The sequence below is a fragment of the Anguilla rostrata genome, chromosome 5, assembly GCF_018555375.3.
Source record: "Anguilla rostrata isolate EN2019 chromosome 5, ASM1855537v3, whole genome shotgun sequence".
Taxonomy (NCBI): Eukaryota; Metazoa; Chordata; class Actinopteri; order Anguilliformes; family Anguillidae; genus Anguilla; species Anguilla rostrata.
The window spans coordinates 10,847,892-10,874,423 of NC_057937.1; the positions used below are offsets into that span (position 1 = coordinate 10,847,892).

The following is a 26,532-nucleotide window of genomic DNA, read 5'->3' on the forward strand; positions in this document are numbered from 1 at the left end:
TGTACTTCTGATATAGACTGCATAACGCCATAACGTTTGGGGCATATCTTTTTTTTATTGATTTGACTCTGTACTCCACAATGTTAGATTTGTAATCAAACGATTCACATGTGATTGAAGTGCACATTATCCGTTTTTATTTAAGGACATTAAAAAAAAAAAAAAAAAAAATTAGTTTCTGTATACAAGAACAGTAATATCTATATCCAAGTCAAACCATAAAAAACAGCCCCAGACCATTATTCCTTCTTCACCAAACTTTACAGTTGACACTATTCTGACTAGTACAGTTGGCACTATGTATTCTGCCAAACCCAGATTTATCTGTCCGACTGCCAGATAGCGAACCATGAAAAACAGCCCCATACCATTATTCCTCCTTCGCCAAACTTTTCAGTAGGCACTATTTGGGCCAGTACAGTTGACACTATGCATTCTGCCAAACACAGATTCATCTGTCAGACTGCCAGATAGTGAAGCCTGATTATCACTACAGAGAATGCGTTTCAGATGCTTGTGTGTACAATAGGGGTGTGCTTTACACCACTCCACCCGGCGCTTGGCATTGTGCACGGTGATTTTACTTGTGCACTTGTGTATGACTGTTCAGCCATGGAAACCCATTTCATGAAGCTCTTGATGAACAGTTATTGTGCCGACGTTTCTAGATGTAGTTTGAAACTGTGTAGTCAGTGATGCCACTGAGGACAGATGATTCTTATACGCTACACACTTCAGCACGCGGTACTCCCATTCTTTGAGTTTGTGTGGCCTACCACTTTGTGGCTGAGCTGTTGTTGCTCCTATACGTTTCCACTTCACAATGACATCACTTACAGTTGACTTGGGCAGCTCTCGCAAGGCAGAAATTTGATGAGCTGACCTGTTGGAAAGGTGGCATCCTGTGACAGTGCCACGTTGAAAGTCACTGAGCTCTTCAATACGACCCATTCTACTGCCAATGTTTGTCAATGGAGATTGCATGGCTGTTTGCTTGATTTTATGCTCCTGTTAGCAATGGGTATAGCTGAAATAGCCAAAACCACTAATTAGAAGGGGTATCCACATACTTTTGGAAATGCAGTGTATAGGGCTGGCAGCCATACAACCATGCACCCTGCTCCTGCTGAATGGCTGAAGCTAAGCAAGTATGGCTGTGGTTAGTTTTTGAATAGGAGACCTCCTGAGAAAGCTACGTTGCTGCTGGAAGTGGTGTTGGTGGGCCAGTAGGGAGTGTTTTTCTCAGTGGTCGAATAATTCCCATTGCCCCAGTTCAGTGATGGGGACACTATGCTGCAGGAGACGCCATCTTTTGGATGTAAAACTGAGGTCCTGACTCACTGTGGTCATGAAAGATCTCGTAACACTCATTGCTAATACTAGGGGGTGCCCTGGTGTCCTGGCTAAATTCCTTCTCTGCCTCTTTCAACCTGCAACCTAATCATCCCCTGATTGGGTTGGGTAAATAATTGAATAATTGTCTTCTCCCTCTCCACCTCAGCTGATGTGTGGTGAGCGTTCTGGCACAAAATGGCAGCCGTGCATCACCCAGGTGGGTGATATACATTGCTGGTGGGTGCACTTACATCACTGAAAAGCCCTTTGAGCATCTGGAAAAGTGCTATATAAATGCAATATTTCATTCATTATTCATATATATATATATATATATATATATATATATATAATGTGGCAACCAACACAGGGCTGTGTATATCCAATTCCCACCCTAAAGGCTGTCCGATCACTTGTTGATTTTCAGGGTGTGCACTGATCCTATCCGTATTTGTTCAACCGCTACACTGTGAGGTAATTTCCTTCACAACATCTGTTATCCTGTTAACATTGTGTAAATAGATGTAAACAAACTTTGCCTTTTTGTCATAAACCTGAGTGGGTGTCAGTCTTTTACACTGAATCGCAGACTGAGGACATGGGGGTTGGTAATCGATCTGATCTTGGAATTATTTTTAATTTAGGAACCAGTAAATCAGCATTTTTAATTGTGGTCTTATTGTGCCTTATGGATTTTGATCAAGGCACCTTGCTTGCACTCTCAGTTGTTTGATGAGGAATAAAACTGTCCCCACATTTAAGTTTAGTTAATGTAGGCACTGCATTCAGAGTAATCATATAATTCATCAGCGTGGCATACTTACTATCTGAAGTGATGAGTATTCACATCTACACATGCAGTAATATTGCAATCATAGCTGAGAAAATAGTGAGGCAGTCGCTCGCTGTGATAATGGATACAGCCAAGAAACGACCTCACTGTGAATTCAGAAAGCCAGACAAATGCCAGCCAGACAAATGCATTAATGGCTGTGCAGATTATCCACAACATCACAACAGACGTTAGATTTCGGACTGACAGTTGTAAACATTTAGCTCAAAAATGCTATGCCACAAACCGAAATCCTCCACTCACCATATCTGCCAACTAGGTCAGGGTTAATCCCTTTAACTCTGCTACCACCTAGTGGTTGAGTAGAGCACATAACAAGAAACATAAACAGAAACCCACAACTGCCCTATCATTTGGGAACCCAAGGTACATGAAGATAATTGTAAACATGTCCACTGATGTATCTTAGCTTAAGTTACAGGGTGCCAGAAGTGTAAAGCAGCTCAAAAACGATGCTTATAATCTTGTAACGGAATGCAAGTTAATTTGCATATCTCATTTTTGAACTGAGATTTCTCTCCCTAAATCATTTTCATATGATTACAATGTGGCTGGGGGGGGGGATTTATTTTGGAAGTGAATACTCTGCTCATAAGAGATAGAGTGCTGCATAACTGACAACTTTTAAACATTGCTCCCAATTATGGTGACACAGATCACAGTCTAAAATTTGAAGTTTGGGGTAACAAAACCAGTATAATACTATTCTGTCTGAAAATGTTGTAAAATGCATATACCATATGTTCAAATGTTAGGCCACATAAGACATCTTTGTAAAATGTATATATCATGTTGTGTTAAGCACTTATGAACACCACATCATTCCATTTATGCGTTTTACAATATAAACCAGCAGAGGGTGCACAGGCATCACATTATAGGTCTTGACCCCTAACAGTGGTATATGTTAGGGGTCAAGACCAAATGGGATGAATTTAATATGTCCAAGACAACCTTTTACTGTTTCCCATGGTTCTAGTGTTATCCACAGTCTTGACACAAGTACAGCGGTGAATATATTTTAACCACCATTAGATTTAACTCTCTTATCCTTTCTCTCTTACCCAGATGCAAGGATGCACCCAGCAATGCAGACACACTCACTCACTCAGAAAAAATCCCATGCCCATTCTTCAACATCATGTTTAATTTATAATTTGTGGCTTTAAAAAATGAACACAGCTGAAAAAACATATTATTAATCTTCATTATAATCATTGAATGACTTTACTTCATGTATATACCAGATTACCACACTTCATTACAACCTTATTTTCACGGGAACCTGAAACAATATATCCAATCAAATATACCCAGATAGATTTGCTGTAAAATGAAAAAAGATGTATATATATAAAATGAACACATTAGTAAAACAATAATGAAAAACGTTATAAAAGTGCTAACACAGAGTCAAGGATTGAGCCAAGGTGTCAAAGAGACACCCTGACAAATCCATCATGCGCCCTTTGCTTTTAAAAACTGAGAATGTTCCTCCTTCTTCCCCTCTCTCAATCTCACAACCACTGTTCTCTGACGCGTAGCAGTGGTGGTTGGACCTGAGTTGGACCTTGAGCTAGAAAAAGATGTTTTAGTTTTTTTTTCTTTTCCTTGACCAGCAAGGTGGCTGTGGTCGCGTTTATGTTCTTTTTCGCTTCCGGTCGCCTCTCCAACAGCTACGTCTCGCGAGCGAGCTCGCCGAATTTGGTCAGCCGATCGGCCTGTTCCCCGCTGGAGCTCCTGAGACGGGAACCTCGAGACAGAAGAGCAAGTGCTGCTCTGGAAACAGACCCCTGCCCAGCAACCCGGCAGTCCAGGAGGATGGTCATTGGCTGTTTGTTTCCCAGGGCGATCCCTAGGAACTGGCGGGGCTGTTAAACTTGTCCAGGACGGTGACGTTGATATGCTGGAAGAGCCACTTCTGTGTCTCAGACTGTGGGTTGCACTTGTTCATGAAAATCCTCTTATCGACAGCGCTGGAATCCATACAGCTGCTGCTTACCAGGTGCTGTAGAGATTTATCCTACGACAGGGGAGATAAAAAAGGACTGACGTGGTCATCCGAACGCGGTAATGTAATAATCCTCCCATATCTACAGAAACAACTTCTCCACAACATTACGACTGGGCCACGATGGGAAAAAAGACTTTATTTTACAGAAGCTATGTAAAGCATAATAAATGTTCAACATAATGTCAAAAAAGCAACAGTAAAACACTTCAAAAATTTGTACAGGAAAGTAGGAATTATTCATATTTATAAAAATGCATACAGTGCATATATGTGTTTTACATAATGGATTTAATATTTATAAATAGAAGTGGACTGCACCCTTAAGTCTGTAGGTCAAAAGCAGCAGTGTATTAATCAACACAATTCCAATCACTCCATGATAAGACACTCAGTTGCTCTTAATAACCTTATCAAGACAGGCTCTGATTGTTAGTTCCTCTCACTAATCAGTATATTTGCGTTGACGCTTCAGAATTAGGTACACAAAGACAGTTAAAAGAGAAACTCCTTTTCATTAATAAGGATGCTGAAACCTTTTAGAATTTACCCTAATCATTCTTAAAACAAACACACACACACACACACAGCCCATTGACTGTGTATCATTCATCGATGAAGTTAATGGTTTTGTGCGTATAACTCATAGTATTATATTGTCTTTTTGTAAGGGCAAGGTTGAACTAGTCCAAGCCCAGCTCTGTCACTCACACACAGCCCTGGTGTGCCAGTGACAGGACAATGACTTGTTTTTTGACCTCACCTTTCTGTACTGCCAGTGTTGGTTGCCCTTCATACCATGGCAGTCGTACAGTGTCACCGGACTGCTGCTGGAGATGGCGTCCAGACACAGCTTCCTGGTGTGAAGAGGATCTCCCGGTCGTATGTCTTCTCTCCAGCCAAAGGTAAAGATCTGCCACAGCAAAGCGGCAGAATCAACCCGGGGTTTATGGATTGCGCTCCTTTACAGATGTTCACAGTCATGTCAAACTGCCTCATTCAGAAACTACAACATTTTACTTTATGCTTTAGTTTTTTTTCCAGTTAACCTGTAATTTATTGAGTTTATTATCTTTGCAGATGTTCTCCATTTTTTGGTATTATTATTCACCTTTATTTATTTCAGTTTATAATACATCTTGTAATGTCTTCTTTAAATGTTAATAAATAAATTAAAAACGTGTTTATGGGGGAAAAAGCTAGCCATTTAGTAAAATAACTGTCAAAAACATTGAAATTGATTAAAATTGCGCACCACTCATCTAATACAGTCATGGGTTTCTGGTATGAAAATGGCTGTTGGCTGTATAAGTTCATTGCTTTCAGAAAGGTAGAATGGAGGAGCTCTAGAAGGCTGTCCCATCCATGGCCAGATTGGCTTTGATGGAAGAGCCTTTTTTAGGGTGGATGTGCCCCTGGTGTCGGGGCGGCCCGCGCGGTACCTGTTCGTGTGCCCACGTGCGCTCGGCCCCCTCCTTCAGACAGGTGTCCAGCCGCAGTTCCGTCCCTGTGGCCCCGTGCTTGCTGTCCACACACAGGCCCGACGCCACGTTCCGGATCTAAAAACACGAGATCGGGCAGATCCCAGGTCAGCTACGAGCGAGCGCTGCAGCTACTTGATCACCGCTAACTGCTCACCGTAACTCCTGTTCTGTGATTGGCTAAAGTGGGCAGTTCCATCTTGTGGTGCAAGGAGAGGCTGGGGAAAAGGTTTTTATTGCTTTCAAGATCCAAAAAAATTTCTTACTTCTTAGAGACGCAAATTGCGATTTCCTGCAGAACCCACTTACTGAAATTTGGGCAGAGTTAACTGGTCCCATGTTTGGAGCATGGAGTCCAGCTGGTCACCCAGAATACTGATGGGCACAGACACTGTCTTTAAATTGGCATGTGCTTTTTGTTCTCGAGACTCACTCGTTTCGCTGCTGTATTATGGGAACAAAGAGATGAATTGTCATAGCAGATAGATAGCAGGCCTTCTTTTGTGCAGTGTTCACACTTGACTGGCCTTCTCTCATTTCCGAATCAATTTAAGTTTGCGCACAGTATGTGGAATCACAATAATGCACAAGGCACTCACACTGAAGATTGCAAGTTCCAGCAGGCATACACTGTTGTGTTGTATCTCACAGATCTTATTGAATCACCTGCCGGCATATTTGCAAAGTTACTTTTTTCTGCCAAATTTATTTCCGAAAAATGAGCTGTGCTCGACAGCTAACAGGGCAAAGGTGGGGGGGGGGGGGGGGGGGGCACAGTTAGGATCCCAGTGGCCCACCTCCCTCACCATCCTACTCATTACAATCCCAACCACTGTGGCCATTGTCCTCCTTTGCTATAACAGCTCTGGGCAGTGACTGTCGCTGGTTACAATTACCCTCCTCTGGCAAACTGAGGGCCTGATTTGAAATATAATACCTGCATTTAAAATACTGGCCTGCAGAAAAAGAATGAGAAAGGCAGAATATTCAGGAACAAGTTCAGCCTGGTGTTTGCATGCGTAATATAATACTCAGGCTCTTGGGTGGCGTAGCCAGCTAAAGCGCTAGCTCTCAGAGCAGTGATGCTCACAACTGGTGCTGGAAGTGCCTCAGCAGAGAGTTCCTGTGGTGAATCGGGGTTGCGACGCTAGTGAGCAGCCTGTTTACCCTGACTGAAACCTCAAGAGCGTTAATGGTGGTCTGACACTGCCCGGTAGTGGACATAATTTTTTGCATCTGCCCTGCTACCCTCCCCACCAATAGCGCTCTCCTCCTTTACCCCCACCCGCACACATCTCCAGATCCAGCGGCACACCCCGGGGTTGCCAGACCGACGCAGCCTCTTTATTGGACCATATGTCAGGCGGGGAGACAGGGTGATTGGCTGGGAACGGAGAAGCCGGGACTCAGAGACTGTCAGCCACACGGCAAAGTTACAGTCGTTCGCCGGGAAAAGTGGATATTTACCGGGCATAAATTTTCACTCTGGCAGAGTCTGAAGATATACACTGTCAACCACCCTTTAAAATGTCTCCTCTCACTAATGCAGACAGACTTGATAAACGGTCCAGCACATTCACGGCTAATGGCCTGCTGGAATTGGGTGTTTATGAATAGACGAGGAAACTGTCCTTTTAGACATACATTCAGTATTAGAAAATGCGTGTGCAGATGGTCTAGCCTCAGGCAGGACAGAACTAGGAATCAAATATTTCTGATACAGAATAAAGGCTACATGGTCAACCATCTTTTTTTGACATGATTCGTGTAGACATGTCTTCATTTGAAATAGTACAGTGTTCCCCAAAGGATTCCACGCACTATTAGTTCATGAAGTGGTGTACCTGACTGCATCCGAACCCCAATGAGATAACAGTCTCAGCAATCTAAGTGCTGAATCCAAGTACTGAATACTGCCTGTGATTAACAACTACAATAGACTATTACGGGCTCATCAGTGTACTGTACATCATGACATCACACATGTCCTTTTAAGCACTGTATTGATCAAGTGTTGAGTAAATTGGAACAGACTTGTCAGTTGCTTACTCAGTAAAATGAACGTCGCACAAATAAATTTAAATGAATGCCGATTCGAAATACATAGCCTTAAAGACAGACACATCGCGCTGAAACCCACACGATCAATTGGAATATATCAGTGCACACCCGTGCGCCGTCCAATCAGTGGACACAGGCGAGAAAAACCACAAACGCTGGAGTTCATTTCTATCCTGTCTGTGGCGACACCGTGGCGTGAAAGAAAAAAAAATGGAAAAGGCAGAGGAAAGAGGAGTGTTTGGGGACAGTAATGATAGCAAATGTCATTGAGATACGGAGGCGCTGCCGAAGGGCTTATCACCAGTTGGGAGGTGGGCGGAGCTGCATCCTGAATGGCAGACCCCGGCCCCGCCTTTGTCCGTCTCCACCCCGTTCCCACCCGTCTCCGAGTAACGTCCCGCAGCCTGCTACTCCTGGAGACGAGCCGCGTGTAATCTGAAGCGTTACCCGCCACCGCCCCTGCGTGCTTCAATACACGGGAGTGCTGCCACCTTCCCTCCCCCTTCAAGCTCCATCCCCCTTCCACACGCTGAACAATGTATGGGGGTATTTACTGTGATCACAAGGCCTTTTTCAACGGGAGGCCTATGCAGTGGGGTTTCATTATCTCCCACATTCTAACTACACTACACTACACTACAATCGAGCACATCCCTATAATTGCAACCCTCTGTTCATATGAAACAGTAATAGGAGGAATTCATGCAGCAGAGGAATTCTCACATCTGTGGGCAGTTCTACACTGTTTTTATGGCAAGGATGGGATTACATTGTGGTTATTCTTTCTGACTGGTGCACAGTCATCCATTTAGTGGTTATATGCTATGACATGCTATGGTGTTATGCGTATTATAATTATTTTCTTATTTGAAAGTATCAATGCTCATATGTTCACCTGCATTTTCATCTTTCTTGATTATGAATCTTGTGTGTCCTTATGTTTTTTTTATAACCCCCTTTCCATTTATTATAGACCATCCCTCGCAATTTTAGCATCTATAAGAAATAAAAATAAGAATAATAAAAAAGAGCATGTTCCTGTTTTTTTTTTTTTTTTTTTTGGGGTGGGGTGGGGGGGTGTCTCACCTCTCCCCAGGAGGCAGGCGGGGGCTCCACAGGGGGGTAATATTTGGGCAGGTCCCAGGCAACGTTGGTCATGTACCACTTGAAATCGTGGCACTTGAGGCTCTTCCGCAGTTCTTTCTGCGCAGTCAGGTCTCCAGGAGACAGGTGGCGGTATTCTGGCCGCCGCTGGTAGATATACTCTGTGTACTCATCCATCCAGGTCTCTGCCACGCGCTTCAGGTTCTGGAGGGGGGGGGGGGGGGGGTGGGGAGTTATTCAGGATCCCCTATGGCTTCTGGCTACAGTATGATTGTGTGTCTACATTGTAACTACATTAACATTAATTGTTTGATGCTGTAACCATAAGCACATCAATAACTTCACCTGCAGTGAAGAAGCATATGTGCAAGATTTAACAGCAGTTGTTTGAGAAAGTAAATTAGGATCAAAAAATGAACAAATGAAAAGTTATCACTTTGCATGTGACTTTGAACAGCTGTTGATGTACATGTGCATGTAGCAAACAGCCCACAAATCACACAAGGATGTAAGGCTGTGGTACACGTACCCGGGCCAGGCTGGTTCCCGAGGGCACTTTGTAAGGGACGTACTTCCTGTAGATATGACCCACCCTGGAGCACGGCACGTCGTACATGCTACCGCCGCACATCCACACCTGGAGAACACATGACCACCGCACTTCAGGCACACACAAATAAGCACGACCAACTCATTGAACCCCTTAAGGTGTGAGGTCACAAATGATTGATTAGAATGTTCTTAACTGAAAATTCTAATGCTGATGTGACAATCACTGCTGGTGACTGAAAGGAACGGTGTTCTAAAACACTGACTTAGAATGTTGAAAAAACATTCCAAAAAGGCTACTCAAAGGGTTAAAGGAATAATGAGATAATATTTATACTAATATGGTACCCAGCACCTTACCAAACTGTGATCTGTTAACTTCCAAGGTCACCCAGACCAAATGTCTTTGAAACAATCAATACACTTACAAACACACACAAAGAAAAAAATACCATTTAATTTGCTCCTGGATCTTAATCATGCTGATAACAACAGGGGGAGCTATTATCCAATGCTGCTAATAGCCTGGTTTCATGAATTTCAAGTTCACTGTTAAACTGTGAAGATAAACAACTTATTTTGTATTAATGCAATTCCTACAACCTATTACTTGTTCCTAAAGGGTGTCTCTTGTGCATAAAGATCTCTCATATGTATAAAGTGGCAGCTCTTTTGCTTGAATCGTCTCATTGAGTGCAGACACATTTTATCAAGAAAAAAATGTTCAGCTGGTTTTGTCAACCTTGGCCAAAGCTGGATCATGTCTGATGGAAATGAAAAGCCTGGTTTTCATGTGAAAATTATTTGGCAGAAAAATGTTAACACGCAGTGTTTTATGTATACTAAATGAAAACCCAACATGGGTTAAACAAATTAGAAAATTCATTTTTATGGAATAATCTTATATGTGCTATCTGAAGACAGAAAAAAATAGCCAAAATGTGGCCGTCTGAAGTATCAAGCATTGTAAGGGCAGTTCAGTTTTGAGGACAAACAATGACAAACAAAGGACTGCTATAAACATACAAAATAAAACACTTGATGAAAGTGCTCTCTCTTGAAAAATGGTCAATAGAAAATTCAGGGAAAAACCTGGACTGAGGCAATTTAGCGTCTGAATGCTTAGCTGTTACCATGGTTTCAGACGAAGGAGGAAAAGCCTGCATTCCAATTACAGACAAACAGAAAAAAAAATGTAATGAAAAACTCGAGCCGTGGCAGGTGTGTCAGGCACAATAAACAAGTCTTTAAATCCTTTCCCTCTGATTTTTCAGGATTTAAAAAGGAATCACCTCTGAGCTTCTAACAATCAAACACCATATAATCAGATTATCTGGGATTGAAGTTCAACCTGGACATAATCATTGTCTTCACCAGTCTATTTACACTGCACTGGGACTTAATTTTTTTGGAGCTCTCTAACAAAAAATGATTCCGCCTGATATATTCCCTTTGGTAGAAAATAGATGTCTGAAACATAGCACCCACATGATAGATGGCCACAGTACAAGGTCAAGCAATGATAACTTACGGGCATGAAAGAAGTGTACAAACATTAGCTTTTAAATATATACTGACATGTACTGCAAACCTGCTTTCATTTGTTCTGGATTAACAATCCATGCATTTCATGAAGAAACCAATTAGAAATAATCGCGATAATTTGGCCAGATAAAATATTTGTTGCCTTTATAACCCTGGCATATTGGTGATATTATTGATATTGTCCATGATACTCTTCATCCCAAAAGTTTGTTTAGGGTGCAGTGACTAAACATTCAAGCTTTCTTCTCGTCTTACAAATTAGTGTATTGACAGTACTGGCCATTAAGTACTCTACTGGGGTATCTGGAACAACATTAGATACAAGAAAGAGATTTAACTACCTGTCAATGTCTATTGATTATTCAAGCGCAGTACTTACAGGACTATTAACCAAGCCAAAAAGGAAAAACACTAAAACAGAAGACTAATGATTAGTGATAAGCTTACAAATAAAATGTGTCCTGACAACAAAGCAGACAGTGTTTGTCAGTAGGGGGCGGTGTTTATGAATTCTCCTTTGCCCTCAGAACATTGATGAGTAGTTGCGCTACATTCGTGGCATTAGTGGGGAGACTCAGGTGGGGTTTAGTGCTGCTCTCAGCCCTGTGTTCTGCACCTTGCTGGTGTGCTATTAGATGGACCACTTCTCCTGGATTTGCTTCTCTTGAAGAAGGGGTCTATTTAATTGACTGTCTATGCTCTATTAGATAAACCCTGTTCCTGGTTTTTCTTGCATTGAAGATTTCATATGTTCTGCCCCACAGAACCCTGTTCCTGCTTTCTCTTACACTGAAAATGTAATATGTTCTGCTCCATAGACCCATGTTCCTGGTTTCTGTTACACTGATGGATGATTTTATACATTCTTCTCCATTGTCCCATGTTCCTGGTTTCTCTTACACTGAAGATTTCATGTACTCTCTGAGATATACCAGCGCTCCTGATTGCTCTTACCTTGAAGGAGATCTCATACTGCTCTCCGCCCCAGATTTCCAGTCCTGTGTCATAGCCCCCCAGTTCCCAGAACCACTGCCGTTTGACAGCAAAAAGCCCTCCCGCCATCACTGGGGATCTGGGGGTGGGAGGCAGAAGAAGAGCAGAATCACCGTCTCAGTGAATCACCTGCTGTTATATCACCTGATTTGTGTGTAAACAGTGACTCATCACACAGAGATCCACATTCACACTTTCAGGCAGAGCAAGAAATATGAACATGTAATATTATTATTCGTTATCAATTACTCATGAATTCTTACTGACAAACAATAAATAGAAAAAACACAGCTTTTACAAACATTTGCAATTAACAAGCCGACTCAAGCAATCAACTGACCTCATGTAATCAAATGTAATGAAACAGTCCAAAATCTGAAGGGTGGATCTTTTTATATTCCAACAATCAATATTCTGTAAAATTACCACCATTAAAAATGAGTCCAATTTAATGTGTAAATTAACCACAGAATAATACTGTAACCCCAATACAAAGGAGAATGGTCTGTTCACTCTCAGAATCATTGTCTGTCACACACAAAAGAGCAATGCCAACCTATCAGCATATTTTACTTAATTTAGTCTAATGCACACTATTTTACCATCACAATGAAATCAAGAGAGATGTTAATATCCAGACTTCTGACATATACTGTATTTCCGAATACTATATTTCAACAAGAATGTGAAGAGCAGGATCCTGTTGCATTTCTGTCTATGACCACTAAAGCTACTAATTCTAGCATTTGAAGTAGAGACATCCCATCCTAAACCTTAATCCCTGCCTGTTTGTATTTTCCCTTGCTTAGATACAGTGTGCTGAAACCCCTTATCATTGTAATTTCACAGTCTTTCAGTACTTTACACACTCTATGAATTCTGACCCTGAAAGCACTGGAAGCATCTTTTACATTTCATTAAACTTCAGCGGAGAAATCCCTGCAATCCAGCAGGCTATAGGAATATATATTTCTTTTTTTTATAAGGCGCTGCACCCACTCACTACTCCTCGCCCCCAACCGTGCTATCCAAACCTTTTACGAAAGCCAGCAATATCACCAGAGGAAAAAAAAAAGGCTTTGAATTATAGAAGAGTTTTTGGGAAGGGAAAGGGTGCAAATGAGGGTTGGGCGATGTAGTGGGTATTTCCCCGAGCTGTGGGGGGCTCTGTTCAGGCATCCCGCGGCTTCTCCTTCAACACAATTACAGACCCGGGAAGCTGGCTGGCGGCTACGCGGTTCGTTAAACTGCTTCACGCAAAAAAAAAGAAAAAAACCCGACTACACAGGCTTCCCGCTCACAAAACCCAGATATATTTGGACTTTTTTTCCCTTTTTTTTCCGCAAGAAAAAAGCCCCGAGCACAATGGTGGCTTTTTCATCGCGCTGCACCAAAAAACAAATGTAGAATGTAGAATCAAAAACACAAGAGAGGGTGTGTGTGGTGAGGATGAAAGCTGCGGCTCCTTATAACGCTCATGTTAGATTCCGTAATTAGGAGTCAGAGCCGCGAAAAAATGCTCCGCGCGCTTTGTAGTGGAGAAATGGCCTCTGCGAGCTGGTGTGCTTTATGACAGATCTGGATTATAATGAGGGAGTTGGCTTGTCAGTGCCATTGTGGATCACCATTCATTAGAAAGGGTTGAGAGTACATTTGCACAGTGGGAATGCATGCAAAACAAAACATCTAAGATTATAGTATTAAACACGCATATAAGCAATTTTGCATTTATATATTCAGATATTGATATCGATGTAGATTTAAATGATCAATAGATTCAAAGATTGATGAGCGTGGGGCAATACCCTTTTACACAGCTATAAGGAGCAGCAACTCCTTACAGTGAGCAAGCCGAATAAAAAGCACACATATAATGCACATATTTCAGAATGTAATTGAACAGAGAGGGATCCAGCTACATTATCCTTTCAGTGTAGACTGTGGTTAACTATGTGTAGACCCATCAGGTGGCACGTGACATCACAGCTCATAATTGTATGCAAAGGGGGGGGGGGCGGGAAGGGGAGCAGGAAGGAAGATGGGGTGCTGTCCGCTTGCCTGTCCACTGTGTTGGGGACTTGGGACCAACAGCCCTGGGGACTGGGTTTGGACATCCACACCCCCCCCCTCCCCCACACACACACACCCACACACACAAAACTGGATAATGAGGTTGTGAAAAGATCGTGATTGCGATGAGCAGAGGGGTGCCAAAATCAATTTGCTCCCTTGTAATACCATTTGGCCTCACATCCTTCCAGTTTAATAAAGCGGTGAAATATAGCAGCTGACTCAATTAAGGGGAGCAATCGAGAAGCCAGCACTTTCCTGGCTAAATTATGTCCCTCCCGCCCTCCCCGACTGCCAACAACAGGGGGTACATCAGTTATTTTGACAGTTATACCGGTGCCTCTGACCCTCCAAGTCAGTTGCTTTCCAGGCGCAAATGAGAAAGGGCCCTGGGAAGCAGGCTGGCTTGACGTGGCCAGCAAAGGTGTTAATCAGCCTGTGTTTTTCAGCAATGGGTTTGCTGCTTGATAAAAAAAAAAATTAAAAAAAATGCATGGAGAGAAAATGAATATTTGTACAAGCATTTGCTTTGTTTTTTTGGAAAACAGGTTGGCTTTGACTATGCTCTCCTGGCCCATAGGGCTTTTAGAATTGTCAAAAGAAGCACTGGTTCAACCTGCAAAAAAAATAAATAAATAAATAAATGGTTTGTTTCCAAGTAGCTGGAACCAGCTCTGTAGTGCTGTAGCTGTTGGTTTCCTCGGCAATGAGGGTGAAATAACACCGCAGGTCCATTGGCACCGTTATCAAAGGGCTGCTACAAAGCAAAGTGTTTAGCACTGCAGGAGTGGTAAAAAAAAAAACAACAACATGATTTTAGGTTTGGGATCCAGCTGGGAGACCATTCTTAAGACCATGTAAAGTGGACTTGCAGCTGGATCGCAGACCCACAAGTCTCAGACTCATTCCTTTTTCACATTCTCTTCTATGCCCAGAAGTGAAATGAAATGATGAATTCAGAAAATAAAGAATACAAAGCAATCACTAATGGAAAACTCCTTAAATCTAATAAACGGAGAAAAGGAATTGAGAAACATTAAAAACAAGATTCAGTTAAGAAGTAATGACCACTGGCAATTATATCTATGGCACATACATCCAAAATGAACTAGAACATTTAAGGCCTGATTTACTTAAGACCTTCAATATATGCAAAACATTTTAGCATACGCTAAACTAATAACACAACCTGTGATTGGTGCAAAACAAATACTATGACCAATTACTGGTCATGTTATTGATTTTGCGTGTGCTAAAAGGTTTTGTATCAATACCTATAACAATACACAGATATGGATCCACATGCAGAGGAAGGCACAGGAAACAAAAGTAGGTAACAACGGGAACTAATTTTACTTAACACACAAAAACAACAAACAGGAGAAGGGTAACTCGAGAGCAACACAGAAACGTGTGAGACTAGGGCATGTAAACCAAGACCAAGCAACAACTAAGGGAGAATAATGAACTTAAACACACAAATGAACTAATGAAGCACAACTGAGAACATAATAATCTAATTACTAAATGCTTAGACAGCCAAGTGAACAGACAGCGAGAAATAGCTGTACCTAATAATTAACTCAACAGAACAATGCTAACATAGCGAGTGGCTGCACAGGCAAAAGGAACACCACAATGGGCAAACTGGTGCTTTCTAGCAGTGCGAAGCAGGAGCTGTTACAATATCGATCAGCTATGTAATTTGTTTTGGTGTCACGGAAGCATCCGGATCGATGCCATGAGGCCTCCTGAGAATGACCGGAATGGACAATCGTCCCCAAAACACTTCCGTCTAATGGAACTGCAATCCCAGAAAATGCACATCAGAAACCTTTCCTTGTGATAGCGAAAGTAGACATCCACTAGATTCCCAGGAAGATTTCTGATCTGACCCTGCAGTGTACTTGTGTGAGTGGGAGAGACAGCAAGAAATCACAAGAAAACTGCGCAAAATATTTAGCTTTCCATTTATTTTTGAGGTAGGGATTCTGGGCCCAAACCATGCCGTAGTTCTGGTCCCAACTGTGTGGTAATGACACTGTAATTATGCACTGAATATTGCTGTTGAGTTCCTGGAATTACCAAATTATTCAGAGTTACTGACTGCACTTGTACCACCCTGAGAAAATTTAATCAGATATCATCTCACCTTCACAAAGGGTCCTTAACTTAATGATTCGGTGAAGTCAACAAAGTTCTGTAATTCACTCAGGGTGGCTTATCAAAGATACATCATGGTAAACATGTTCCTCAGGCTTCATGTTAAATAGCCACGGTGATGACTTTTCCCAGAAAATAAGAAAATTAACTTCAAGGTCCAATTATAAATATGGTAATTTAAGGATAAACTGACTCATATGTTGTTGTTGTTTTTTATTTATTTATTTATTTATTTATTTATTTCGCAGAACAGCTCGGTCTGCCCTTTAGAACAAAATGCGTTCGTGTTTAACATTTTAATCTCACTTGAAACCCACATGTTCCCTTCAACAGCGACATTATTTGCTCCATGCTGACAAATATTTCAGGTCATCCACCAAGGGCTTTAGGCTAATTAAGAAATGATTTAACAGGAAATTGTCGCGCGTAATTAGCTAAACGCCACTGAAATTATAGTTACAAACAGAGGGACCCGCTGCTCCTTTTTTAACCACATTTAGGACAGCCTCCATCCCCCATTCTGCCTCTTTTTTTCCTCGACTAAACATTTTAACCTTTTCTCGAAATGGCTGAACTGTGTACGGCTCCCGAGAGAAGGATGCATTTACGTATGGTGATTTACGCGGATCAATTAGTTTGACTTGGACCCAGGTGGGTTAGCTGCATAATGTGCTGCAGTGGAGAACATTACGCAAGGCCAAAGGCTACAACCAGTGTGTTCGAGGACCGCTGCCAGAGACGAAGCCCTGCCAACGTCCCCATCTCCCCCATCGATTCCGCCCGCCGAGGGCTCCCGGCTACAATGTCTCTTTGCTTTACATTATCATAACGCCATTAATCACCAGCACCCGCTTTGGGAGACCGCAAATTTACTGCTGAGGACAACCAACGGACCGCACTGCAACACCAAACAATGCGTGCAATTCTGTTTTTGCTTTTGTGACACACAAATGCTGGTGCAAGTCGCTAATATGGGGGATACATTAAGTTACATTAATTAAATATTAGGAGCCACAGCAATTATTAAATGCATGGATTAATTATCCTGACATCTTCAGCAGTTTTAAGAAAATAATCCAGTATAGGTATAGGCACATTTCACACAAGATTCATGTTTTTAACAGCCACATACATGCTTATTACATGACAAAAATAAACAGAATAAACAGCTGACTCCCAACTGCATGTGTCACTGTGTGAAAAAAAACTGACATAATTTATTCTGTGCAGTGATTCATTGAGAATATTAAAAGTTCCAAGAGTAGGCCTAGTTCACGCTTTACACATTATAAAGGGTATAATTTAGGTGCATAGGTCATAAAAATGAATTAAGGGAAAATATGAAAGGAATTCATTCTTTTCATCAAGAATATTGAGCTTATAAATTCACAGGCACGGTTCAATTAGTGGGATTTGTGATTCAAACCATTTGAAATATATGTTTATGAAATCATTGTCATTGTTTACTGCCTAAGTTGCCACAAACAATTAGTTAAATGGATATTTCTATAATGCACTGGCCGCATTCCCTAATGCAATTTATCATTTATTACAAAATAGCCATGCAAAGAGAGCAGTTCCTGAATGTGAACTTTTCTCTACACGGAAGGTACAGGTGATGTTAAAACGTTCACTCGTGAATTGAAAGTATTATATGAACAATTAACTTTTTCCCCATCTGTAATGAAAAGCAAATATAAGTGATTCCAGTGCATTGTGGCATGCCAATGGCCTTTTCTGTATAAACGCAGACCAGCTGGATTAAGTGCATCCTGTGCCATTACTCATCCTTGCATGTGGTTTATTTGAAAAGTGCAGGTCCGACCAGTAGGTGGTGACATAAACTCAAAAATGTCATCGCACTTGTCCAGATTTGCACACCGCGTGGGACATACTTTGATTGAGATAATTGCTGTTGAAAGGTGCTGTCATAAAGCACGGTCCTTCTTGACCCGCATCGTCTCCATTTAATTAGCGCTACGATGGATCGCGAAAAAGATCCGTCTCCCTCGCAGATCAGCCATTTTGCAAATGAGCGTAGATTCAAATGGAATAGACTAGCCCCTTTCATCTTGTAGCTGTCAGTAAGATCTATATTAAGACATATTTTTTTCCACCTGCTCCGCACACGACAATGCTGGCAGGTGCTGTGGCAGACGCTCTATGGCCATTTTAAAACGCTTTGAAGAATCTTTCGGCACCGATGACTTTTAGAAGGCTTTTCATTAGGCAACCTTTTCATGAGGCATTTGATGGGGTCCGTTCTGGCTCTGGCTCTGGAACAGACAGTGTCAGAAAAAATCTAAACCATTTCACTTCTGTGCCTCTTTTAAAAACAATTAAAAGGTAAATTGTCTAATTGGCCAAACAGTCATTTTCCATTTTCCATCACATTTGTGACAACTGTACGCAAGCCACTTACATTTGCCCAAGAGAGGAATGTCAGCTTAACTTTTCCTGACTTACACTTCTAGCCTTAGCATGTGCCAGGGATTTTTCTATTAAAAAAAAAAAAAAAATTGGAGATCCACACTGCACTCGAAGCTGTGCACTGAGATGTGAGGCTGTGGTCTCGGGGCAAGCATAATCTAATCTCCCTGCCTGCCAGGAATTACTCCTAAAGGGTAAAAGCTGGCTGATGAAGCCACACTCCTGATCCAGGGCCAAGCGCGGTTCTGTCAGCAGTCCAAATCCTACAGATGGCTAATAGTAACATGCTCGCATTCCAGTCAAATCAAACCTGTGGGATCAAGTGGAACCAGTGGCAGAGCACTCTGGCACCACACATGCACACAAGCACCACACACACACACACACACACACATAGGATGTCGGAAGGAAGACCAATGAACCGTGGATATAGAACAGCCAATCTACCATTCGGCATTCACCGGTAGTCTTACACCAGCGAGGCGCAGATGCTCATGACTGTTTAATGGATGCGATGCGGGCAACACGCGCATTCTATCACAGAGCTCATCTTAATATAATTTATCGGGGGCTAATTCAGAGGAAACCCGGGCCACTTCGGCCCTCTGAATTCTCCTGTGCCGTATAATTATCTGTAATCCTCCGCAGAGGCACAGACGGTGTGGGTAATACCTTCCGGAATGCGCTTGCCGTTATGGAGTGTGAAGAACACAATTTTCTCCAGGCTATTGACTTGTGAAGTGCCCTTTTTCCCAATGCAGAAAAACGCTGTCACAGTTTGAAACAGCGCGCAAGGTTCCAGCCTTCAAGTGAAGCTGACCGGCTGTACGTGCATTGAATGCGAACAGACAGAAACGGAGAAAGCCGTTTTGCTGTATGTCTGTATGCAAAATCAATGGGGAAGTCCTGCAATTCTAAATTTGTTGTCTACAGTTCCATGCCTTGAGAATGTGAGAATGAGTTTTTTTTCTTGCATACCAGCTTCACCAGCCCATGGACGATTCCAGTTTTCCTTTATGCAGACAATGCACTTCAAGATTTAGAACATTTAAATTGTATTTGATTGCTACTGTAGTTTCAGTTTAACATCTGGTGCAAAAAACATCTTAAAAGCATCCTGGGGTTAGTATGCTAAAAACCTGTAATTTCACCAGCTGATAAAGCCAGATGGAGGTAGTGAAAACATTTATCCTTTCATGAACTTCTGTGGATAATTTCATGCATTCCATACAAATCCACACATTATTACATGCACCTATTAATACTATTAGAACAGTTAATGAACACGTTGGTACTTATTAGTGAAATGTTACTTATTCTTAGTTGTAGTCAGCAAACATATATTGAGCAGGTTATAAGTGGGCATTCATTTTCCAATTTTTCAGTTTGTTCAAAATTGTATCATGAATTAATTCATTCCAGTTCTACCATTAACATATTTGGTAAATACAATTTAGTCACCTCTAATCAAACGTGGTAAATGCCTACCAATAACAAAATGGAAATAATGCTTACTTACTACCCGCTTACCAACAGTTTATTAAATGCTTACAACATGTTCTGAAGACATTAAACATAGTGGGATTTAGACAAATGTTTTATATACCAGCTTCAACAGGTTCTCAAATGGAGTGTGGGCACGCATTTTACTAATATGAGGAACCATATGGCAGAGGGAGACAGAGAAGCTTCATCTGACACATCTCTTATGGGAAATGACCATGCTGCTATACATAGTGTACTCCTTATGTGCTGGAAAATATTGTGTCCAACATATTTCACTGTTTTAATGTTAACTATGTTACACTGAAAGTACAGTACAGAGTAAATAGCAAATGTAGATAAGTAGTTTAACCAAGTTTAACCCATTTTGCACAGGTTTCATCAGGACCTTGAACCCTGCATGTCAAAACCCTGACAGTATATGCTGTACATTAACAAAAATGTTCCTTTCACATATCTTAAATATGAGTTGACTGTTTTTTACCTACTCTGAAATTTGACAAAAAGAACTACTCAAATTGGTATCTTATATTGTTTTATTGATGACTTCATTATGTTTTTTATTATACACAGTAAAATGTTCAATATTATAATTATTATTATTTTCTCATTGTCCACTTGATCCCTTTAAGACTCATATAAATGCATTTTAGATTCAATTTACAATGAACATTTTACTGTGTACTTGTGTGTATTTTTGCATTTCATGTCTTCATATTGCCAAGAGACATTTGAAGTCCAAGTTTCAACGTAAATAAATAAATACTTTATTGAAACTCTAATTAATGACCTAAGTCATTAAGGAAAGAAAAAAATGAACAAAGAACCCCAAAATTATTAAATAAAGAAAACATAAGAAATAAGCAAACACAATGAGGAGGGGAATACCCTCTGGAAGGGGTACACTTACTCGTAGGGGTCGCTGGGGTCAGAACCCTGCATTTCGGGGGGTATGGGGATGCGTTTGTAGTACATCTCCCAGTCGAAGGCGCCCCGCATGGCATCGCCCGCCTGCGCCTCATACCCAAAGTGGTTGTGGTCGATGACGTCGATCATCGGGCACACAATGGTCCGGGGGTTCTGGGCGATCTGGTCTGTCAGACAAAATGGCGGGAAGAGGGATGAGAACGTCACTCCTTACGGAATGGAATACAATGCACTATACCGTAAAGTTTTGACTTTTTAGATATATATAATGATACATTTATTTCACAGTAACGTCTTTTAAAAATATGTACTGTATATTGCCATATTTGAAAAGTGACAATGTGCTGTGAATATATGCAATACTTTTGCTACAACGCAATGGAATATGTTGTGTTTGAATACAATATCTTTTATTTCAATACGGTAGCTTCCATCTCAGAGATTTTCTGGGAAAGAAGAGAGGTTATGTCATGGTTAAGTCCTGGTCATTGCAGTCTGTACCAGCCTTCCCCACGCCCACGTCCGCCCGCCAAAGCGAACGGAACCAGCCATCTGAAAATGGGACCGAGCACAGCTGGTCAGCGATTAGAAACAATTATGTGAGCAAATGAAAAGTAGGTTTAGTCCGCGGGGGCCCCTCGGCCGAGCTCCGGCCCGTTTATGAATTTGCCGCTCGACGCCCCTGAGCCGCCCCAGATCTGTCTCCATCTCCAGCTACGCTAGCTGAGCCTGTGGGGCCTCCGAGATCTCGAAAGGAAGGCCTTGCATGGGACACACATTCATTAACAGACACTTAGATATCTCACTTTAAGTTTCGTAAGAAAGTGTGGTATCGTTATGCTGCTATAAACAGGAAAGAAAGGACAGAAATGTGTTGAGGCGTCTCCGTTCCGGTCCTATAGGACCACAGCATAGCAAGACTGCCAGCGCCGCTGCCTCTGCATTGACAAGGGAGGGTGAATTTGAGCGAGGCAATGCTTGCTTTAATCAGGCAGCTAAGCACTTGACTAGAAAGGAACCCTTACAAACACTGCCGCCCATTAAGGACCGGGCTGAGCAGCGATTCCCCACATGAGTAATGGGACTGAATGGTTGAATTCTGCACATTGCAGGTAAATGCATACAATTTAAATAAAAAGAACACCATGCAGGTGTTCATAACAGCCAGGCAGCATGTGTACCCCCAACTCCCTTTTCTTCAAAAATCACATGCGCAAACCCAGATAAACAAATGCACACACACACACACACGCGCACATACACACAAACAGGTTGTTCCCATTCATAGGGTATTTTTGAGTTACTCACAAATAAAAAATGGCATCCCTATGGATTCTCTCAGCAGCCTCCTCCAAGCCTTAGACCAACTGATGCCTGTTGAATTCAATCGCCGGTTTGTTTGCCCTTAGGCCTTTGAAATACACATCTGACGTGCTTACTGAGGCAGAACGCCGGCTTTCTGTTTCTCTGATTTCACATGCTGGTGCTAAGTAGTCCAGCAGAGAATCCTCATGACAGACTTGGGTGCCAGCTCTGTCCCATATCAAACAAACAGCCCTATGTAATTAAAACGAGATAACAAGCAAAAAAAAAAAAAAAACCCAAAGAAGGGGATAAATTTAGAGCACAGGATTTGCCCAGAGCATGGGATTTAAATAAAAAATGCTTTTGAATGACAATGAGTCCCAAATAGGGTGGTCACGGGGTAATCCAATGGTCTTCTAACGCTGATCTGACAGATATTGTATTTTTATCTTTGACCACAGTAATTATACGACTACTAGGCCTCTGCGTTTCTTTTGTTTCACTCTATTTTTGAGCCTTATTGAAACCATATATCTCTTTTGAGCTTATCAAAAGCCAGTAAGGTAGAGTACAAAATGACAGTGCACGACTGTAAGTCCTGAATAGATCCTCTTTAATAAAAACTGGAGGCGTGCTCCCTTATCTCTTCATGTGCATTCAAACAAAGTCGCGTCAAAACCGCGGAGAAGAGGAGTTAACGCCGCTGATTTATTCCTCCCTTGATTGCCTGCCGAGCTTCACCGCCAGCCAGGCTCACCGCTGAGCTTTCTCAAGCCTAATTTAAAGTGTGAACCCACCGTGTTGTGCGTACGGCGCAATGGGGAAGTGTCGCCATTTGGCAAACGGAAAATTCCAGAAAATTAAACCACACGTCCCTGTCCCAGAACTTTAAAAACTCAAATGGTAATAGGTCAGTCTGTGGGGATGGGCCTTTAGAACACGATGGATTCCTTCTCCTAGTACAAAAGAAATCTTCAAGTGATGTATTAGAAATCAAAGCAAGGTATGCATTGAGTCACCATGTAACCATGGCGACGGTGACAGTATGGAGAAAAGCGTTGACATTTCCCCTCTTGGTGTGGAAGGTGGTAATGGCTCATGCTTACCGAGCAGAGGAGGTAGCCAGTTCACGTTGGCTTCGCAGTGAGAATCCAGGAAGGTTAAGACGTCTCCCTTGGCGACGGTAGCCCCTAGCAGGCGGGTGCGGATAAGCCCCTCCCTCTTCTTGGTCCTGACGATCCTCACCTTTGGAAAGCGTGCCATGTACCCCTCCAGCTTGTCTTTAAGGTGCTCTGTAAATGAGATGCACAAAGATAAATTATATCACACACCTTTTCTATATCTAAAGGTGCCACCCTTCTGTTGGGAACCCCAAAAGCAATGGTGGCCACTCAACGCTGTAAAAATGAAGCATTTTCCTTTCCATGTAGCCTACAGTAATACCGCAGATTCAATTAACTAATTATCTGCACACAATTATTTGTTCCACATAGAGTAAAGCCGGCAGGAGTTTTACATGTTCTGTTGGTGTTATTAAATGGACGGGACACAATCGTGCAAATCTGACTGAGTACTATCTCTCTCCTACATTTTGGCACTGTTCGACCCCGATTAACACCCATGTACTGCATTAACAACGGGCAGCCCAGGATTACTGCTGATAAAAATGCTGAAGTAACTCTGGTCAATGGAAATCCTTTGACGGGTAAGAGTGTTCAAAGACATGCAGAGCCACACAAAGGGTAGAGTCATGCAATCAATATTTGTGCCTTTACATCATAATCGTAAAACCAAGACCGTGTGTGTGACATCATGCACGGTATATTGATCCTGTGTGACATCTTACAGAGTATGCATGTTATATCATAGATGCTATACGAATCATTAAAAATAATAATTTTGTCTGATGTTGTGCACAGTATATCATTAACATGTTCAGTTTAGGATTTTTAATGGTTGACTTTGATTATGTTACGGTGCATAATCAAAGCTGAAGCTCAGGCTGAGGCTGAACAGGTTTACATATATTCTGTGCATACTTCAAAGCCTACATGTGATTAAGGCTTAGAAGAATGTACTTTTGCATTTTTCACTCTAATAACTGCTTTCAGAGCCACTTACAGACCATGGTAAAGTGCTCTCAGTAGAATAGTAACCAGCCACATTTGCATAGATGGTCTTTGAGTTTGAAAATTCAGATTAACCAAACCAATCACCACTGTGCTACCATTGCCTTCATGCTCCATCCCAGAACAGGGTCTGTATTTGCCTGAGCAAACACTTTCATGCCCAGACCACAAACCAAGATGCACTCATGTTCTCTTTGGCCTGTGTGCCCTGTGCTCTAGGACTAGGAGAGCAAAGCACAGCTCTTACTGAATGTGCTCTATGCTCCAGGAACAGGAGAGTAAAGCACAGCTCTTACTGAATGTGCTCTGTGCTCCAGGAACAGGAGAGTAAAGCACAGCTCTTACTGAATGTGCTCTGTGCTCCAGGAACAGGAGAGTAAACACAGCCCTTGGTGAATGTACTATGTGCCCCAGGAACAGAAGAGTTAAACACAGCTCTTACTGAATGTGCCCTGGGCTCCAGGAACAGGAGAGTAAAGCACAGCTCTTACTGAATGTGCTCTGGGCTCCAGGAACAGGAGAGTAAAGCACAGCTCTTACTGAATGTGCCCTGGGCTCCAGGAACAGGAGAGTAAAGCACAGCTCTTACTGAATGTGCTCTGGGCTCCAGGAACAGGAGAGCAAAGCACAGCTCTTACTGAATGTGCCCTGGGCTCCAGGAACAGGAGAGCAAAGCACAGCTCTTACTGAATGTGCTCTGTGCTCCAGGAACAGGAGAGTAAAGCACAGCTCTTACTGAATGTGCTCTGTGCTCCAGGAACAGGAGAGTAAACACAGCCTTAGTGAATGTGCTCTGTGCTCCAGGAACAGAGAGTTAAACACAGCTCTTACTGAATGTGCTCTGTGCTCCAGGAACAGGAGAGTAAAACACAGCTCTTACTGAATGTGCTCTGTGCTCCAGGAACAGGTGAGTAAAGCACAGCTCTTACTGAATGTGCTCTGGGCTCCAGGAACAGGAGAGTAAAGCACAGCTCTTACTGAATGTGCCCTGGGCTCCAGGAACAGGAGAGTAAAGCACAGCTCTTACTGAATATGCTCTGGGCTCCAGGAACAGGAGAGTAAAGCACAGCTCTTACTGAATGTGCCCTGGGCTCCAGGAACAGGAGAGTAAAGCACAGCTCTTACTGAATGTGCTCTGTGCTCCAGAACAGGAGAGTAAAGCACAGCTCTTACTGAATGTGCTCTGTGCTCCAGGAACAGGACAGTAAAGCACAGCTCTTACTGAATGTGCTCTGTGCGCCAGGAACAGGAGAGTAAAACACAGCTCTTACTGAATGTGCTCTGTGCTCCAGGAACAGGTGAGTAAAGCACAGCTCTCACTGAATGAACAGAAGAATGTCCAACTCAGCACTCAGTGAATGCCCCCAGTTCTTGGTAGAATGTCTAATGTCGCGAAAGTGTTCAGCGCCACAGTGAAGACTGGAAATAGCCCGAGTGGAAGTTCAGATGGAGAGAGATCTATATCGCAGCGCCCTGCACACGCTTGATTAAATGAGGCTATAAATCACACGTATGAAGCATGCCAACCATGTGGCAGGCGCTGCAGAGGTGGGCGAGAAATGACAAATAAACAGTTATGGAGAAGCCATGTTTTATAGTCCTCTGACTGCCATGACACACTGTGATAAAGTATGGCCTTGTTCCCAACTTTGATGTCCCCTGAGAAAAAAGCCATTTTCCAAGTCAGCGGATGATTCCCACCTGATTATAAAGGCTGAAGTATGGTCACTGAGTAGAGTCTTTAACTCGCATAAACACTGTTGACTTCCTCTGACTGATACGTTTCAATGGGATTACCGATATCTGCGTTTTAGCATTAATACGCAATATTATATAAAACACATCCATTGTCTTCCATTGATTTCTGCTCTGTAAAATCCATTAATTCTTAATTAAAGTGCTTTGGAAAAAATGGAATGGTTCACTGGATCAATTTTTAATGCAGTGGGAAAACAGCCTAAAATATCTCACTTTAATTGTTGCTTTTTTTTTTTGAAGACATTAACTGAAATGTTTCATCCTTCGGGTTCCAAGAACAGTGGGTTACATATTCCCCCACACTACCATTGTGGG

At 42.2% G+C, this 26,532-nt stretch overlaps 1 protein-coding gene across 1 annotated transcript in view; it reads right to left on the bottom strand.

The window, feature by feature from the left end:
- Positions 1–3,102: 3,102 nt before the first annotated feature.
- galntl6 (polypeptide N-acetylgalactosaminyltransferase like 6) overlaps positions 3,103–26,532 on the bottom strand; it is a 114,942-nt gene continuing 91,512 nt past the window's right edge. Inside the window, exons 6-13 of the mRNA XM_064335109.1 lie at positions 23,437–23,622; positions 21,009–21,192; positions 11,894–12,011; positions 9,375–9,482; positions 8,828–9,049; positions 5,642–5,758; positions 4,963–5,112; positions 3,103–4,211 (exon numbers count right to left, since the gene is read on the bottom strand). Of these exons, the coding sequence (XP_064191179.1) occupies positions 4,044–4,211; positions 4,963–5,112; positions 5,642–5,758; positions 8,828–9,049; positions 9,375–9,482; positions 11,894–12,011; positions 21,009–21,192; positions 23,437–23,622 (1,253 nt within the window). The 3' untranslated portion in view covers positions 3,103–4,043. The remainder of the gene's footprint in view (positions 4,212–4,962; positions 5,113–5,641; positions 5,759–8,827; positions 9,050–9,374; positions 9,483–11,893; positions 12,012–21,008; positions 21,193–23,436; positions 23,623–26,532) is intronic.